The sequence below is a fragment of the Lampetra fluviatilis genome, chromosome 8 (assembly GCF_964198595.1).
Source record: "Lampetra fluviatilis chromosome 8, kcLamFluv1.1, whole genome shotgun sequence".
NCBI lineage: Eukaryota > Metazoa > Chordata > Hyperoartia > Petromyzontiformes > Petromyzontidae > Lampetra > Lampetra fluviatilis.
The window spans coordinates 11,961,790-11,980,728 of NC_136282.1; the positions used below are offsets into that span (position 1 = coordinate 11,961,790).

The 18,939-nt window shown below is 50.8% G+C and overlaps 1 protein-coding gene and 1 long non-coding RNA gene across 8 annotated transcripts in view; both read left to right on the forward strand.

Moving 5' to 3' along the window:
- The window catches only part of LOC144933883 (SH3 and multiple ankyrin repeat domains protein 2-like), a 140,999-nt gene that overhangs the window by 96,411 nt on the left and 25,649 nt on the right, over positions 1–18,939 (forward strand). For 5 of the 7 annotated variants that reach the window (XM_078859158.1, XM_078859161.1, XM_078859159.1 and 2 more), the window contains 2 exons: positions 575–710; positions 10,492–10,575. In XM_078859158.1, coding sequence (XP_078715284.1) covers positions 575–710; positions 10,492–10,575 — 220 coding nt within the window. The remainder of the gene's footprint in view (positions 1–574; positions 711–10,491; positions 10,576–18,939) is intronic. The other 2 variants (XM_078859160.1, XM_078859162.1) reach the window with 1 other exon arrangement.
- LOC144933885 (uncharacterized) lies at positions 5,434–6,700 on the forward strand. Its single transcript, XR_013637103.1, has 2 exons — positions 5,434–5,744; positions 5,782–6,700. It is a non-coding gene; the product is annotated as an uncharacterized LOC144933885 (long non-coding RNA).

Genomic DNA, 18,939 nt, shown 5'->3' on the forward strand with positions numbered 1-18,939 from the left:
GCCTCCATATAAAAGTAAATATATGTATTCAGTCCATAAACCCAATACGCCTTCTGGACTAATATTGTCCAGCAGTATTTGTTAAAGCAGGCAGACATATGTGTAAGTAGATGCTTGTATGTATGTACGTAGATGTTGAACTTCTTTCGACCACCGCACGTAGTCAACCGCGCTATTCGGAGGGTGCTTGGGCATGGTGCACGGACCGGAAACGCGGACGCTGGGCAAGGGAAATGGGAACGTAAAATACCTTGGTTCTTTCGGTAAAGTCACGTCGGTACGTAGGTGAAAAAAAAAAAAAATTCGCCCACTACAGTAATTTTGTTTTTTGCTGTGGTTGTCCCACCTGATGACGGAAGCTTGTGTTGCTTCCGAAACGTCGTGATTTAATTGAGTTATTTCTATTTTATGCTTCATTTTTATTCTTAGTTTTAATTTTTTTTTTACACCCACGTGACTTTACCGAAAGAACCAAAGAGTATGCATCCTTGCAGTCACGAGAACTTCAAATCTTACCTTGGCAATGTCGTCGCGCCCCAACTTGACCTCCGATCTCTTGCCCCCCACTGGCCAGGTGAACGGGGAGAACGTGGTGAAGGCCGGCCACCGACAGGTGGTGCAGATGATCCGGCAGGGCGGCAACCGGCTGGAGCTCAAGGTCATCACTGTCAGCCACCCGCCCAACGATGATGAAGGTGGACGGAGGAAAGGTAGATCGAAGATTGATCGTCATCGTCATGACACAGTCGGCCACGTGTGCCGCTTTATTGGTTTTCCGAATTGTGGCAATTTTGATGAAGTTCCAGCAAATTGCTTCGTTGGTAAAGATGTACATGGCAACATCGCTCCCGAGCGGCAGACTGATACCCACTTGCTGTGTTCACCTTGCACCACGCAGGGACAGCTGCCACTGGGGGGAGGGGGTCCCCTTGGATAAACTAAAGTAGGGCATTGGAAGGGCTGAGATGAGAAGTGCTGTTCTGTGCTTTGTGTTGCGAATGCGTTTAATAAGCAAGCGCCCTATACATTAAAATCCTTATCGTGCTCCAATATCCATCGTTATAATCTCCTGTGGAAAGAAATCCTTCCTCACCTCGGCACGCGGGCATTAGATCCTGCGTTTTCGATGGGGAACAAAAGGAATTACGGCGTAACCAATCGCACTCGCCTGCGGTTCACTCAAAGTCGCCGCCTTTTGAAATGACCCTTAACAAGTAAATGGTCACAAGCTACAACAGAGCTTTTCTGCAACGTGGGGGGGAGGGGGGGGGTGAATAAATGAGGTCGAATATTGGTTTATCCACAGTGGGTAAATGTCACTGCAGCTGTGATGTGCACAGGTGACCATGGTTCCGTTGGGGTCTTAGCCCTCTTCCTTATGCCTCGTCTTTATCCCTCTTCAACATTCTTCTTCCTTATTCCACTTCCTAATCCCTCCTTCTCATCCCTCCTCTTCCTTATCCCTCTTTCTCCCAAACCCAATGAACCAAACACCCACACCACTGTTTTTCCCGCTAAATGATGGCCCACAAGGCAACAGGAGTCCTCATTTGGACCATAAACATTCGTTTCAAGGAATTTCAACATTAGTGAACATTATCTTGTTGGTTCTTTCGGTAAAGTCACGTAGAAGGGAAATAATAAAAAATTTTTATTATGTTTTATTTTTATTATTTTATTATATCCCTTCTACGTGACTTTACCGAAAGAACCAAGAAGATGAATCCCTGCAGTCACGAAAGCTTTAAATCGAAATTTAGTGAACATTAGTTAACATGAGTTGAAAAGCGTTGATGCATTGGCTCTGTCCGTCCACCCATCAGTCTGTCTGTAAATAAGTAGGGCACAATAGCCCTCGTGAAGATGATACAACATGAACACAACTTAAGTGTAAAGCTGTGTTGCTGTTCGAGACTTGCCCTGTGGAAAACTTGCCAAAATTGACGAGGGCATTTCCCAAAATCTTGGAGATGACAATCAGTGCCAATAACATTCGCAAAACCAGCGCCATCAAGAAGCGTGCACCCCACCCCCTCTGCCCTACCAATCATGTCGTTACGAGGGACGACATCTCATGACGTCAAGTATCATACGCCGTGTGACATCATCTTGCTGCGTGTCTTGAACCATGACGTTATTGTTACAAATTGAATACTTCAAAAGGACAAACGCGTGTTTTGGTAAAGAACAGAGGTCAGGTCGCTGAGCTGGCACCGCAGAGATTCCTGAGTTCGAATCCAGGAGGCTTCCTTACCCTGATCACCGACCAATGCCGGAACAAAAGAGCCACCGCATTAAATTTGGTGCTGCAGTTTAATGCAAGGCGTCCGGATTGATTCTTCATCTCGTGATTTCGCAAACGATTGAATGTTTGTGATACAATTGGGAGAATATTTTAAAATGTAAATAGAGATGCAGGACAACCGTTCTGGGGCCATGGTGCATCGAGGTGCGTGGGGCTCACTCGTGGGGTGACCTTTCTTGGGGTCACCTTCTGTGGGGTCACCTTCTGTAGAGTCGATGGTCTTGGGGTCACCTCTCTTGAGGTCGCCTTCTGTGGGGTCACCTTATGTGGGGTCGACGGTCTTGGGGTCACCTTTCTTGGGGTCACCTTCCTTGAGGTCACCTTCTGTGGGGTCACCTTCCGTGGGGTCGACGGTCTTGGGGTCACCTTTCTTGGGGTCACCTTTCTTGGGGTCACCTTCTGTGGGGTCGACGGTCTTGGGGTCACCTTTCTTGGGGTCGCCTTCTGTGGGGTCACCTTCTGTGGGGTCGACGGTCTTGGGGTCACCTTTCTTGGGGTCGCCTTCTGTGGGGTCACCTTCTGTGGGGTCGACGGTCTTGGGGTCACCTTTCTTGGGGTCACCTTCCTTGAGGTCACCTTCTGTGGGGTCACCTTCCGTGGGGTCGACGGTCTTGGGGTCACCTTTCTTGAGGTCACCTTTCTTGGGGTCACCTTCTGTGGGGTCGACGGTCTTGGGGTCACCTTCCTTCGGGTCGCCTTCTGTGGGGTCACCTTCTGTGGGGTCGACGGTCTTGGGGTCACCTTTCTTGGGGTCACCTTCCTTCGGGTCGCCTTCTGTGGGGTCACCTTCTGTGGGGTCGACGGTCTTGGGGTCACCTTTCTTGGGGTCACCTTCCTTGAGGTCACCTTCTGTGGGGTCACCTTCTGTGGGGTCGACGGTCTTGGGGTCACCTTCCTTCGGGTCGCCTTCTGTGGGGTCACCTTCTGTGGGGTCGCCTTTTGCGGGGTCGCCTTTTAGGGGTCACCTCCTGCAGGGTCACCTTTTCGGGGTCACCTTGTGCAGGGTCGCCTTCTGTGCGGTCACCTTGTGCGGGGTTGCCTCTCGCGGGCGAACGAGGCGCAGGTTAAACGTCTAGAATCGAACGCGGAAGCCGTTAGAAGTGCGTGTTGGGGCGCGAGAGTTCATCAGCGATGTCACCAAAGGGCGATTGCTTTATCCTAAGAATAGACAAGCGCGTGATCGGAGCACATCACCTCTTCCTTAGAGGCGAAGCTGCTTCTCATTTTTTCTGGAGCAGAAATAAAAATCTGTAGTCCGGACAGCAGAGCCGGCAGGAACTTGCGACGCTTTAATTAACGTCCGCACCGTCCCTCCTCTGTTAGAGGATCGCGTCACGTGCCGGCACTCGGAGGCGCTCGTGGCAGGTAAAAAGTGTGGAGCATTAGCGGTGTAGAAGCGTTCCAATCCTTCCATGGGGGGTGTTTGTCAGCTCCCCTTTGCCCCCCCTCCCTCCCGCCCCCAGATACACTGGTGGGAGCCCGTGCTTGTTCGTGAGCATCGTTCCCTCCCACATCATCACGCCTCGCGGCCGCGATTATTTCATAAGCACGTGGGGGTTCCACATCCAAGCCCACGCGGTGTTATTTAAAATATATATACATCGTATAATTTTGTTCCAGGCTCTCTCTCTCTCAGCTGCCACTTATTCGCATGTGGTGCAGGGTGCTTCCATGTGCTTGCTCAATCACGGGGTGCAGGGTGCAGGATGCTGCCACGTGCTCGCCCACTCACTCATGCATGCGTGTGCACACACAAGGCTCGAGCCAGCGTTGACGACTTTCAAAAGAGATTTAAATTGCTCGCCGTATCTCGTTTTTTTAGCTCCTATGAGCCATCGGAAGGCAGCGGAATGAACGACCTCACGGGGAACTCTCTCTCTCTCTCGATCTAACGACGCCGCTTGTTACACGGTTTAATATTTTCTGTGCATACTCAGAGAGCTTCTCTCACTCTCCATCGCCGATTTATTTCGTGGTTTTTTTGTGTGTCTCCGCCACCGCAGCCGCCGCCGCCACCGCAGCCGTGTTTCTCGCACGCACACCGGAGGTCTGTTTTGTCCCGATTCCCGAGATGTCGGATTCTGTTTCCTAGGCAACCATCCGCTGAGCAGTAAGAATATGTATCGCCCTCGCTTTAAAAGGCGGCCGATTTTCGTTGTTGTTTTTAACCCCTCTCATCAAGGATGCTCTCGTGCTGCCATCGCAAATCTGGCGCCGTGGCATTTATCGGGCTGTTTGCGGTAAATATTTAATGTGCAATCGAGTGAACTCGCAGCAATGGAATGTAAATAACGCTCGCCGTCGAAGCGGTGTGTGCCACGCGGCTGCCCGGGCGAGAGAGACTTGTTTTCTTCCTTGATTGCGGTTTTTTTTTTCGCCCAAAGGGATTTTCGTCGAGAGAGCCTGACAGGCAGAGGAATTGGGATGGCGTCTGTATAAGGCCCGCCCCCCCTCCCCCCACGAGATCTGGCAGACAATTTTAAAAGGCTGGGAGGTGAGGTTCGTTACGGACAGAGACAAACCACTGGCGCATTGTGCTCCGTCAGCCTCTGTGCCCAAGCACGCTCGCTTTCTTACGTGCCGTCAAAGTCCGGTTAGAAGATCTATTTGCGAGCAACTATTTATCTGTTCACGTGGCTTACTTTTAGCTTGGGATTTGGACCAAAAGTTGTAGGGTTAGTTGGGAAATAACAGTTGAAATTCACTTGGCATAATTCCAATTTGTTCAGGTTAGGGGTTATTGTTAATTTTGTCAGCACAGCCATGCAGATTGCCTCTTGTTGGTAATTAAAAAAACCCACAACCTACTGGGAGTAAAACCTTTTGATTGTTTTAAACATTGCCGAGTCAAGGTGAAACAATGAACCCCTCAGCCCCCTCGAGATTAGTTGCATTTACACTATGAGACATCTCCTTTACCAGTGGCAAAATATAGTAATAGGTTTTTACCCTTTCAACTGGTACAAAAACATGATGCCTTGTATAAAGGTGTCAGTTTTTTGTACCAGTTGAAAGGGTAAAAACCTATTACTATTAGTTGAATTGTCAGGATTCAAGGTCACGGTTCGATTAAAAACAATCCTTTATTCTTTTTTCAATTACACTAAATATAGCAGCTGTGACCCAGTTAAAAATGACACATGAAGAGAAAATCATTGTTATGCACGCGCGCACGATTCGTCGCCGCGTGTATCGCGAGAGAATAAAAATGACGGTAATCGATGCATTGTTGACGCTTCGACAGCCCAGAAATAACGGCAGCGCGTGCGTCAAGAACATTTGTAGCCAACAGCAAGGCCTAATTTTAGCGGTCAGCTTTCATCTTCCATGCGCATCGAACAGCATTGCATTGAGCCAGAGGCATCGCTGTTGGTGGGCCACGAAGAGCGGGGGTGGAATTAAACTAAACTATTTAAACAATTTTATTTTATTTTACCAGGTAAGGCCTGCTGAGCTATATATCTCTTTCTTTTCAGAAGCGACACGGCCACAAATGATAGCTCAACGAAGTGGCTTATCGTTGTGTGAAAATTTATATCAGCCAAATACTCTAAACGTGGAGAAAAATCCACGTGGCCACGAGAAGAACACGCAACTCCAAATATGCAGCAGGCGTCAGGGTCGAACCCACAACCTCCTACATATCAGACGAGGGAGTTAACGTCTCACCACTGCGGCGCCCATTAGACGGGGTGGTGGTGTTGGTGTGGGAATGTAATCCTTGCACCTGGGCCCGTACCAACCGCACTACGCCACTGCATTGAGCTGAGCCATCGCTGGTGCCGCAGACGAACTCACCGAGCCTGTGCTCGTGAATCACGCTCGGAGCCGTGCGTGCGCGCGCGTGTTCCGGGCGGTAGTGCGCGCGCTCGCATGCACACGGGGGAGTGCACAGCCGAGCATTACGGGAGGCGTAATTGGGACGCCCATTAAACGCAGCTTGCAGCTGACGACGATACATTCGCTGCCTTGTGGGTTGTCATGGTGACTCCTGCTGAGAAGGAGGAGGAGGAAAGAGCGAGCCAGCGAACGAGGGAGCGAGGGACCAGGCAGGGAGCGCGCTAAAGAGAAGCGCAGGAGCGGTATACGTCAGCAAATGTACGCAGTCTGGGGGAATCACAACAATTGCTTCGAGGAAGCGCGGTGAATTTGCAATTGAAATATTACCGATCATGATGGTAATGACGATGGTCAGAAGTGGTTCTGAGTGGCGTGCGGATGGCTTGACTCCCGGCTCCCCTTCTTCTTCCCACGAGACGAGGCGGCAACCAATAAGACAGGAGAGGAGAGTCTTGGGGGGGGGGGGTGGCACGGGGAGCCTCATTGGGATGCTCTGCCAAGTCTCGAGACGTTCGCTGGCACCCGCGATGTGGCAAGGATCCCCCCCCCCCCCCCCTAAAATTAACAGTCGCTCGTTAATTGAGTCCTCCCCAATCCCACACTGACTGTGACCTAGTTTTCCATTGCCGAGAAGGCGACGCCTGCGTGACGGCTTAGGAATGGGAGCGATGAATGGAAGTTTGCGGGGGAAATTTCTATTTGCATTCCGTGGCCGTGCGAATGTGTAACTGTGACTCGCACTGGGGGTAATGACCATTCCTGCTGGGCCCATCGAGGCAGCGGTGGCTGCGGCAGAACCGCCTTTAAGTGAAGCTGTCACCGTACATTGATGTGGTCCCAAGCTGCACCCCATTCTCCTCTTCCTCATTTTACAATAGTTGCAACATTTCAAATTGAGTTTCAGAATAAATAAGTGAATAGCCAGCTTGTGTCACAACTTTCATTAACGAATAGCTTTTCTTGAAGATGAATGTTGACTTTAAAAAATTGCACTTTTTACTTGGCGCACGGATCCGGACGAATGTGCAATTCAGCGGTGGAGTTATTGATCTTGGGCAATTTTTTTTGGTACGTCTAGGATTTTTCACAGTTTGTCTGAAAGACATCATTCATTCCTTGTGCTTTGTAACCCGTTGAGAGACCGATTTTTTTTTGTTTAAGCGAGACCTGAGTACACGACAATAAATCTAGTAGTTGTGATACAATGTCAGAAGCACGTACGTGCACAAAACGTAAAGTAACACACGAAGCATGAATAACAATTGCACATTGACGCTTTACGCAAAGTAAGGTACGTTTACAATCCACGCGGAAGGTATAAATTAGGCAAAAAAAAGCAACCACAGTCCTCTTGGCTGTGCACGTGACTGAGAAGGGATAAAAGATTTGAGAGATGCTACATTGATCCCCGTGCCAGGAGCATCGTGCGAGCGAGTAGATGTGTAACGGCTTAGCCTCCGCGCAATTCGACGAATTGTCACGATTCGCGATCGTGATTTCACTCCACAATCGATTCTTGAACAAAGGGGTGACTGTATCAGTCTGGATCCATCGGTTCACACGAGCCCGTTACGTGCAGTACATACAACACAACAATGTGACAGCTCTTGTCAATCTACTGCTGGATTGAAGCCTCTGCACGTCTTGTTGTTCCCGTGGAGTTGTTTGACCATACTTCCCCACGCTGGTCAGTGCGGGTTGGGCAACACTTGTTCAGCTATCACTCGCCACGGATGTTAGCCGTGGCTGGAAAATCGAACCAAGGTCACCAAATTCGGAGCACAATGTTCCAACCCCAACCTCTGTACCATCACTTCACATTCAGTATATGAACTGAAACAAATATCGACCCCGACACACGCGACTCAATTCACCTTCCCCACCTCCCCTCCCGCACCACTCCACTGATGATAGGGCCAGCTGTCATTAGGGGGTCCCCTCGAGTGAAATGAAGAGAGAAAAACGACATCATTATTTTATTGTGCCAGAATGCCGATGTGTGTCGTACACCCTCCTCCTCGCGAAATAAGTGACGGTCGCACTTGAATCGCGTGCCATCGATCCCGAATCGATCCTCGTCGATCCTCATCAATCGCCATCAATCCCCATCGATCGCCATCGATGGCCATCCGCGATGACCGCGCTCCAAACCGCCCGCTCGAGGCGCGACTACCGAAGGTTGACAGACGTGACGAGTCACGCGCCCCCAACGTAGCCAAACAATTGAAGTGACGCGAACACAGCGACAATTTGCTGTTGCTACAGCACGCCGGTACGTTGAAGAGCAATTCACAACGTTGAACAATTACAAGTCTGGACGTTGGGAATGATTGAGATGTGATGGAAGGCTCCTTGAGATGCCGGGGATATTTAAGCGGCCAATGAACGTAACTCATTATTCCTCTAGATTTAAAGCTTTCGTGACTGCAGGGATTCATCTTCTAGGTTCTTTCGGTAAAGTTACGTAGAAGGGAAAGAATTAAATAATAAAAATGAGCATAATAAAATAATTCTCACGACGTTTCGGCCACAACGCAAGCAGCCGAAACGTCGTGAGAATTATTTTATTATGCTAATTTCGCGCTTGTCTTTGTTTTTCAACGTTTCGGCCACAACGCAAGCAGCCGAAACGTCGTGAGAATTATTTTGTTATGTTTTATTTTTTTTATTTTATTATTTCCCTTCTACGTGACTTTAACGAAAGAACCAAGATGATCATTATTCCTCGTAGTGAAATTTTCGAATCCACACGAGCCAGTGTGTCGATGATTGGTTGCGTTGCGGGCCCCCACCGCGGTAAACAGAGATGTATGCGTCAGCGGCAGATGCAGTGCCTTGCGTAACCTGTGGTAGTGGGAGAGGGGAGCGGTGGCTGGGCATAGGAGACCTCATGATAGATTCCGCGCGCGTTCACGCCTGTCAGGGCGCGCGCGCGCGTTAATGCACGGTCGCTGTCCGCACAGCCGTATGATTTTCTCCCGGCGCGTCTCTCGCAGCCACCGTGATTGGTCGATACGTGGCCATGTGATTGGAGTGACACAGATAATCCCGAGTGTGATTGGTCGAGGCGATGCATGCTAACCCTCTGGTTCCACCACCACCGTCAGCAGCGATTCGAGGAATTGTCACAAATCGATGTTCCCGTGTGATCACAGAAATGTATTACTGTTCCGTCCTGTGTTTTTTTGTGCCTTCTCACTTGCATTGCTTCTAATTTGTATCGCTACTCAATTGTACAGTGTTGTGTTTGCTCGGTTATCCTCAATGTACTGTGAGTACATCATTTACATAAACGGTCATTTGCATGAATGCTCAGTGTTCAATTCTCTTGCACACGATTTGAAGCATGCATTGTGAACGCGAGAATGGACAATGTTCCACGAAACTGCATCGCTGCCTGTCTACCAACGGCGGCAGCAGCAGCGCTGATTGTCGCGCTTGTCTTTGTTTTTCAACAATCAAAATGCTTCGCAGCGAAAATAATATCCACGTTTGGACCAGCACCTTGCGTTGTTACCGCGGCGGTCACATTCAAAGGCAGCTCCTTCAGATCAGTGCCGACATTGATTATTCAAACAACGGTCCCCCCCCCCCCCCCACTTGAGTCGCACGCTCAATTCCCATCGATCGCGAGCCGGCGAAGACCACGCTCTGAACCGCCCGCCCGAGGCGCAACGAGTCCTCGCGCCCCATCAGGACCCCCCCCTCGCTCTCTAAGTCCCCAAGACGCACGTGGCGCCAATCCGCCGATACTCGACCTTGATTTCAGCACGGTGCGGCGCCCCGCTGAGCTCAGCAGCTCTCACTTACGAGGACGACCGCAGCCCGGAGACTGCCTGGTGTCGGTGGAAGTTGCATGATGTTGCGGGGGTGGGGGATGCACAACTTGACTGGAGCGAAAACGACAAAATTGCGAACGCGGTACGGTACGTGTTCCAACCGTTGGTCTATCCACCGCTAGATGAGGGCCTCCCTGCCACCCCTGCCTAGCAGATCTTGGGGGTTATTTGAACCATGGCTGACCGTGCTGGTTGCAGGCTTATGGTTACCCAGCATGAACTGCATCCGCAGTGACCGACACTGCCAAATAGGATGCATTCAGCCCACAAGAGAACACTACGTTCACACGTTATCGTGGAACGCAAACATCAAACCGCCCACACATTTTGTCCCCGGCAGCACCCCGTTATGCAAATTATTTCACCACCCGTAAAAAAACGAACAAATCGTATACATTTTTCTCCGCCGGCTCCCTGAGACCTCCGCTTGACCTCCTACCGCCCCCCCCCCCCTCGTCACTGACGCACGATCCCCCGGGGCTCGATGCACCTCTGTGCCTTCCGCAGCAGCGCCGATGCCCCCCAAACGGGCGCCCTCCACAGGGCTGAGCAGCCGCTCCAAGTTGCAGTCGGACGAGCTGGATGAGACGGGTAGGCGCGCAACTCTTGCACCACCTCCTTGACCGTCGTGCTGGTCGCGTGCAGTGCCGTGCCGCGAGCGTTGCGTGCCGTGCCCCCTCTTGCCAACTCCTTAAAAAAAAAACGAAAGTCGCCGGGACGAAGCTCAACTCAAAAAAACGTCGCTATACATGGCAACTTTTTTTAAAAGTCAGATCCTGAATAAAAACCTGGGGTTGCTCCCAAATGTTGCACGCTTTGTCCGCGTCCGCGAGGGTCGCTCGATGTAACGGAGGGTCGCTCTGGCAAGGTGCTTGTCTCTGGGCTGCGCGACGGAATCTCTCGGTTGGAAACGCGGCGCTGTGCTCGTGGTGACGTCTCTTGGGCATGAAGTTGGGACGTCCTCCGTCACTCCCCGCCGGGTGGGGAAGGGGCTCTCAGCGCTGGACTCACACTTCTTCGAAGATCGTGGGTTAATATCCCGGTCGGGGATTTTACTCCGCTGATTTTCCCTAAGTAGACTGGCACGCCATGGTGGCGAGATGCTAACGACCTCACCTGGTATACAGGAGGTAATGGAGTTCCATCCCGACCCTGACACCTGTATATTTGGAGTTTGCGTGTTCTCCCCGTGGTCGCATGGATTTTTCTCCGGGCCCTCCGGTTTTTCCCTACACTTTTAGAAAAATGCATTTGGTGTGTTTGGCTGCTATAATTTTCCACATGATGATCATCCACTTTGTTGAGCTATAATTTGTGGCCAGACCACTTCTGAAACGGAGCTCAATAGCTCAGTGGGCCTTACCCATAACAAGTAAGAGAAATAACTGAATCAGTTGATTATCTAAACCATTTTCCAAAACACAGCGTTTTTTTTTCTCTCTTTAATATTCACCCCTGCTGCCATGTGCTGTGATTTGTATGTTTTTAGTTTTGTCCTGATTATGATTTTGATTGTGGAGCTTATTTTACGGAAATTTCTTGATTATAACTGTCTATGATTGGATGGCATCCAACGCAGTAGCTCATTTCAACATAACTCATTCACTGCATGCTAACTTACTTTATTTGAAAAAAAACAAGCAGATGTAATGCTTTATCCTTCTTGTGAGCAAGATACATTTTTTTGGAAGGTCCCATCCCAATGTTATCCATCATATCGATTTTCCAACATACGTTTTAACGTAATAAACGGCATTTATTCGAACAATACGTGAATTGGAAATCCAGTGATCGTCCTACAACGTAACGCGTATCAACGATGTGCCTCTCGCTGTGTGGTGCAATAGTCATGAGCACTAAACTCTCAACCAAAATGTCACGAGTCAGGAGGTGGATAATCTGGGCCCCTTTCATAGGAATGTGGAATTTCCACCACTTCCTCACGGCCGCTGCCTAAGATGAGAAATCCTCCACGCATTCTTGAGCATGGAGATACTTTTGGGTGGCCATCGAACAAAGACGCTCACCGCTTTTAGACGGGTTTCTGCGGCCGTCTGGAACGCTCTTCCTTCCGATATTAGGAAGCCACTGGAGCTATGCACTTTTAAATCATCGTCTAGATTGAACACTCATTTCTTAAAGGACCGCGTTTTGTATGTTAGTTTGTTCTTCCTCCGCACCTCCGACGAGCACGGTTGGCTATGTACGGTATCAAAGACGTTCAACGTAAATACGTACGTACACTGACTCGCGCAAAAGCAACAACTTTAACAACAACAACAACGCCAGTGATTGTTTGCTTTACCTACAGCATCTAAATGGTGCTGCATTGCAGCACTCTCAGCTGGGTGCTTCTGTCAAACGAATTGGCATCTGTGTTCACGTGGCAGGAAATTATTTGCGCGGAAATTTGGTACCAGCATTGCGTTGAACGTTATTGCCGTAAGCTGCACAGTGTTGATAGACCTGGTGCTGACTGAGAATTCTGTCCGCGGTTTAGTCTCCAGTGAAAGAGGTGGCAAACCCCAACCACCGGCCTCACCACTCGGTTAAACCGAACAACGAGTGGTTTGAAAATGACTTTAATGACACTGGCTGCTATAGACGCACATTAAACACATACTGTCTGTCCGTCGTCCTTTAGCCGTGATGTCTCCGGCGCACCTCCGGGGCTCTCTGCAAATTACAGCCCTCGTCCCAAAGGGTTTAGTAGCCCATCTTGACATTAAACAGCATGAGTGGGAATGTTCGGAAAAGGCCGAGTGCGGACAGGCCCGACGCGCACGCTGTCCAAGAGCCGGAAGAGAAATGCGCTCATAACGTCGTCGAGATATTCTGTGTCCATCCACTGCTGGATGATGGCCTCCGCACGCCGCCCTGGGTCACGTGGGTGATTTTACCAAAGGTTCACCACCCTGATCGGTGCGGATCGGTGAAGGAATGGAGCGCAGATGTTGGAGCTTGGTACAGCGCAATCGATCCCACTGCACCCCCGCTGCACTCGCAGCGTAGCCCCACAAAAGCCGATGTTAACTGTTTTGTGCATGGTCGTCAACTCATCCAAGCATGATCCAGGCTCAAGCTTGCTTAGCTCTTCTGAGGATCTGTTGAGATCAGGTACCCATTCTCGGTGATTCTAGTCGCTTGGCGATGGAGCAGTGGCAAACATGAAATTACCGCGCTACGTTTGGCAATCTGACGAAGGTTTAGGGGAAAAGTGTGTGGACTGGAAGGGTCCTTACCCTAATGACCGTCGTCTCGGCTCTGCCTTCCCTCCAGGGGAGGAAGGACGAACTGCAAAGGTTATTCCAGTCCGTGCGTGTCGGTACGCGTGTGTGGGTGCGTGCCTGGGAAGTGCGCGTGGAGCAGTGACGCAGCGGTTCTCGTGCTGCGCTCACGACCAATCACGGTGACGATGATATCTGAACCGGTCCTGGTTCTCCCCTGGATCGGCTCAGTCTTAAATGCCTACCTGGTGCCGCGTGTAAAAACATCAGCACTGGGGAGGCAAAGACGTCCGGGCGCGATGTTGGCCACTTACCCACTCGTGTGTCCTTCAGGTGGCTTTGCTAACAGAAGTTGCCTCAACAGTCCGTTCCAGGCTATACGGGGGATATCACTGGTCAACACACTTTTTCTGGCATAAGGTATTCCAACGGTTTTAAGGTAATTTTGGGGTGCTGATTCCAAATCTGGCATCAGTTTGTGTCTATCACATCAGGTTTTTGAGATATTAAATATTGCATTTTCAGTAAAAACTGCAGAAGAAAAATATTAAATAAATGTGGATATCTACATTAAATGATATTATAAGCACACTATCCTAAAAATACAGCACCATATTTTAACACTAAAGCAGTCACTGACTCGCAACAACTTGCAATCATAAGTGACAGAGTTAATTTGGGGTAAAATCAATGAAAATGGGGTATGCCGATAGCATAAAAATGAGATGTGATAGAGCAAATCTGAGATCAGATTTGGAATCAGCACCCTGAAATTAGTCTAGAATAGCTGCAAAAGTCCAGGCCAGAAAAAAAAAGGTTTTTTTGTTGACCAGTGTATTTTTCCCTTGCGGAGCAGTGGTGTAAGTGGTGAGCGCACACTGCACGCACGACCAAGCGAGTTCCTGAGCGCACGGCTAACATCAGTGGCGAGTGGCGTGCGAACCAGTCATGGGGCCTCGCTTACGTCCACTCTTAAATCTTCAACGAGCGTTGCGAAATATCGTCGGCATTGGAGAGACAAAGGTGGCCAGGCGAGGTTGTGACCACACCCGCCCACCTCACGCGCCACTGCCAGCCTTAACAGATTCTCGTTGACCGCGATCGTCTCCGTGCTCCGTACGGCTACACGGGGAATTTTTTGGGGCTTTTGTGCGCACGTGTGTAAGGCGGGCGCAATGAAAGAGCCTGCCGATGCAATGATTTTACCAAGAGCATCTTGCATGCAACAATGTACACGTTTATGTATCTTCCTTCCTTGAGTTCAGTCACGTTCAGCCATTGTCTATCAACTGCTGGATGAAGGCTTTTCCACGCCGTTGGGATCCATCACGGTCAAGTGCTGCTCCCGTCCCTTTCAATCCCATTGCTCCATTTTCTCGATGGTCATCCTCTCGGGATACGTTCTCTTCTTTGGCTGCCATTCCATCACCAGTCACCAAGTGATGTGAAGTTCAACATTGCTTGTCAATCAACATTGCTCAGTTAATCCGACCAGGTGTCTCGGCGCTTAAGAGCCGGCGTCTCAGCCCATCATCATCTCTCTGAGGTTGATAACATTCTTGCCACTTCGTGGGGAATTCGACAGTGGTTGCCCCATGGATGGACTCTTCCCCCACTCTAGGAATGTGGAATTTCCACCACTGACTCGTGGCTCTAAATGGCAGACGAGTATCGCCTCGACGCTCATTGGAGGTGGAAATCACTTTCACTTGATTTTGAGTTGTTGTTGTTGTTGTTATTATTATTATTATTAAATAAATCATCCTAGCAAATATACCTTCAGGTAACTCGTGTTCACAGAGAGGTTGATGTTTGTGAAAATGTCCCCCTGTCACGCGTTCAGCGCTTGGCAGGTGTTGGTGAGACTGGCATTAATGCGAGGCCGACCAGGCTCTCTTATTCACACAACTTTGATCACTCCGGTCACTCTGGAATGTGCGCATCTTGCGACAAGTGTTGAGAATGTGCCGTTCAGCATGAGGCGTGAAACATCGCAAGCTCTGTAGGAATATATATATTTTTTAAATCGGTGATCACAGCTTCCTGAATGTCATACCCATAATGCTGTGCTGTCGGTCAGACTTGCATGCTGAACAATAGCACTGCCCTGGTCTTACAACAATTGATGAAGCTTGTTGCCATATACATAAATAAAAGCGATCATGATGATGAGCCGTGATCAATTCACTGCTGGATGAAATTTCCACAAGCCGTCGGTATATCCCACAATCCTGAGATGCAAAAATCCACCCTCGGGAGAGAGAGACGTTCTCTCAAAACGCATTCCTGTTCCCTGGCTGGCACTCCGTCGCTTTTCTCGACTGCGAAAATAAAAAACAAACAAATAATGGGGTGGGGGAAAGTCTTTTCTCCAACGTCTGCCCGCCGACGATCGCTTCGGAGAGGCGGAGGGAGATCGAGGGAGCTGTGTGTCGCGTTTTGAACTCGCTCCACTGGCGACGCCGCCGAACGTCTCGCGGATTTTCATCGTGATTCGCGCGACGGAAACAGCACAATGGCAGGCCGCGTACATCAAAAAAGCCGGGAGGGAGGTGATTGATAATTGATCTACTGCGCCCCGCGCTAAGCTCATCCGCGCCGCTCGCCGTCGTGCGGAGCGCGAGGAAGGAGCTCCTCGCTGGAGCGGCCAAGATAAGCGATTTGAAAGCGGGAAAGCACAGTCGGTTCTGGCGAGCAACTTCCTACCCGCGACCGCTTGTGTCCTTGTGTCTCGGGCGCGATATGTGGCGCGGGCGGTGTCGGCAATAATTGCTGTGGGATGGATCAATAGGAGCGGCGGCGTGCTGTGGTGGCGGAGTGAGGGGGGCGCGAGAGGGTTTCACTGTGTGTCAAGCTCGTGCCAGGAGCCTCCTCGGCCGGACAGACGGACGTGGGAGGGAGAGGGCACGTGGGTCTCGAGAGCACAAACCAACATGGGGGATGGATCCCCCCCCCGCCCCGCTATGGATTTCAAGAATAAAAGAAACGACAAAAAATATTCGTAAGGATCCCGCCGCGGCGTTTTGCTGAGCAGCGCACTAGACTTGCAATCCAGAAGTCACCGGTTTGATTTAAATCTCCCGCACGGCAGTGGAAACAATCCGCGATAACCAACCCCCGCGACGCCGTGGTATAACTGTGAGCGCACTGGACGTGATTTTGATCTCCTGGCATAGCGGTGAAGTACGGTTTATTAAATCCCCTTCCCCGAACTCTACCCACCCAGCAATATTGATGTGTATGTTCGTTGAATTTCTTTCGTGCCGTACGTAGCCGACCGTGCTAATCAGAGACGGGCTGTGGCTCCGAGCAAACTATAAATACGGGACACACACAGCCGACTGGAAGGCCGCAGGTGGTGGACCAATACGTAGGCAACTCCCACCTCTTCCAAGTCGTCTGGTCGGCGTGGAAGAGGAGGCCAAAGCACGCTCTGGAGGGGCTCACGAAAGCTCCCTCGAGTGGAGGCTCTTCTCCCAGCAGCGACGTGAACAAGACATTGCTGGGCTGCGCCTTCACCTTCAACGATAAAAACAAGACCGAGGGATAAAGGCACATTTTCGCGCTGATTACAAAGTAATCACGGGGCAAAGAAAGTGCTAAACTTTGAATTTCCTACATCATCAGCAATCCGCATCTACCTACTGTTGGATGATAGACCTCCCCGAGCCGACGCTATCAGTTGTCTCGGCCGTTATAAAAACGTCCTTGACTTGTTTGCCAACGTAATGGATCATTAACGCGGAGCAGATTCTGGCAGCTATGCAGGGATGCCGCCGCTGACCGCAAATAACCAAAAAAAAAATTGACAGCAGCTTACCGTGAGCTTTTAGCCGCGTCTGCGGTACGTGCATCGGTGTTGTCTGCAGCTGCAGATCGATGAGCCGTGGTTTCGCACGCCGGAGACGCGCCGCTCGCTTTCTTTGAGTGCATTTCTCGTTTTTTTGTGCCGAGTGGCGTTTTTGTGGGGCTCAGCGGATTTGCGGTGCGGTCGGCAGGGAGAGGGATGGCCGGAGTCGGCCGTCGGGTGGGGAGACACGAAGATAAAGGTAAAGCGCTTGCAGTTGAGTTTAACTCTCTCTCTCTCTGTGGTTGTGGTTGTGGCTCCCAGTCACGCGCCACGTACTCCAGTCTAGCACCACATCCAGTATACCAGGGGGCGGCGTGGTGAAGATATGGGGGCACCGCGTTGATGAGATGTTAATTGCTGCGCCTGGTATGCAGGAGGTAGTGGGTTCGATCCCAACGCCTGTATATTTGGAGTTTGCGTTTTTTTCCCATGGTCACGTGGATTTTTATCCAGGTCCTCCGGTTTTACCCCCCACATTTGGAATCAACGTCACGCATTTAGAGTATTTGGCTGCTATAAATGTCTACGTGATGATGAGCCACTTCGTTGACCTATCACTTGTGGCCAGGTCGCTTCTGAAAAAAGAGCTACATAGCTCAGTGGGCTTTACCTGGTAAAATAAAAAATAGCGAAAAAAAGTGCATCTCACCGTGGCTGTGACTCCTTGTCCACGTGCCACAAACTGCAGTCTACCAGCGAGCTGGAAGCATTTTCGTAACCGGGAGCCAATAGCCGCATCGATTCTTGTATCGTGCCGTGTTCGGTGGGTGCCCTACTTTCATAATAAGCATTTAATTTTCTTATTTTAAATAAGCACGAATGTAAACTGTGAAAACACAAAACAAAAAAATTAATGGCAGACGTATAACGTGTAATGTTTTCCTCTCGATTCGCCCGCAAGTGCTGGTGTTTGGCAAATTGCTTTTAAAGCACCGAAACTTATTGTTTACAAAGACAGCGTGGGTTTAATTTAGCCTTTAACGGCGCAAAAAAAGCAATCTAATTAAAGGCGCTTAATTTTTTTCATGACTTCATTAGCTCTCAATGAAAAATATCCCCAGAAGAATGAATAGGGGGCGGGGGGGCGGGGGCGGGGGGGCGAGAACTCGCACCGGTGGCGAGATGTGGAGATGTGGGTTAAGAGCGACACGGGGGGGGGGGGGGGGGTGGGGGGGACGGTGGTGATGGTGGTGTTGGGGGAGCGATGGGGGGGGAACGGTGGTGATGGTGATGTTGGGAGAGCGATGGGGGGGGGAACAGTGATGATGGTGATGTTGGGAGAGCGATGGGGGGGGGGGACGGTGGTGATGGTGGTGTTGGGAGAGCGATGGGGGGTGGGGGGAACGGTGGTGATGGTGATGTTGGGAGAGCGATGGGGGGGGGGGGAACGGTGGTGATGGTGGTGTTGGGAGAGCGATGGGGGGGGGGGAACGGTGGTGATGGTGGTATTGGGGGAGCGATGGGGGGGGGGGAAACGGTGGTGATGGTGATGTTGGGAGAGCGATGGGGGGGGAACGGTGGTGATGGTGGTGTTGGGAGAGCGATAGGGGGGGGGAACGGTGGTGATGGTGATGTTGGGAGAGTGATGGGGGGGGGGGGAACGGTGGTGATGGTGGTGTTGGGAGAGCGATGGGGGGGGGGGGAACGGTGGTGATGGTGGTATTGGGGGAGCGATGGGGGGGGGGAAACGGTGGTGATGGTGATGTTGGGAGAGCGATGGGGGGGGAACGGTGGTGATGGTGGTATTGGGAGAGCGATGGGGGGGGGGGAACGGTGGTGATGGTGGTGTTGAGGGAGCGATGGGGGGGGGGGGGACGGTGGTGATGGTCGTGTTGGGAGAGCGATGGGGGGGGGGGTTGGACGGTGGTGATGGTGGTG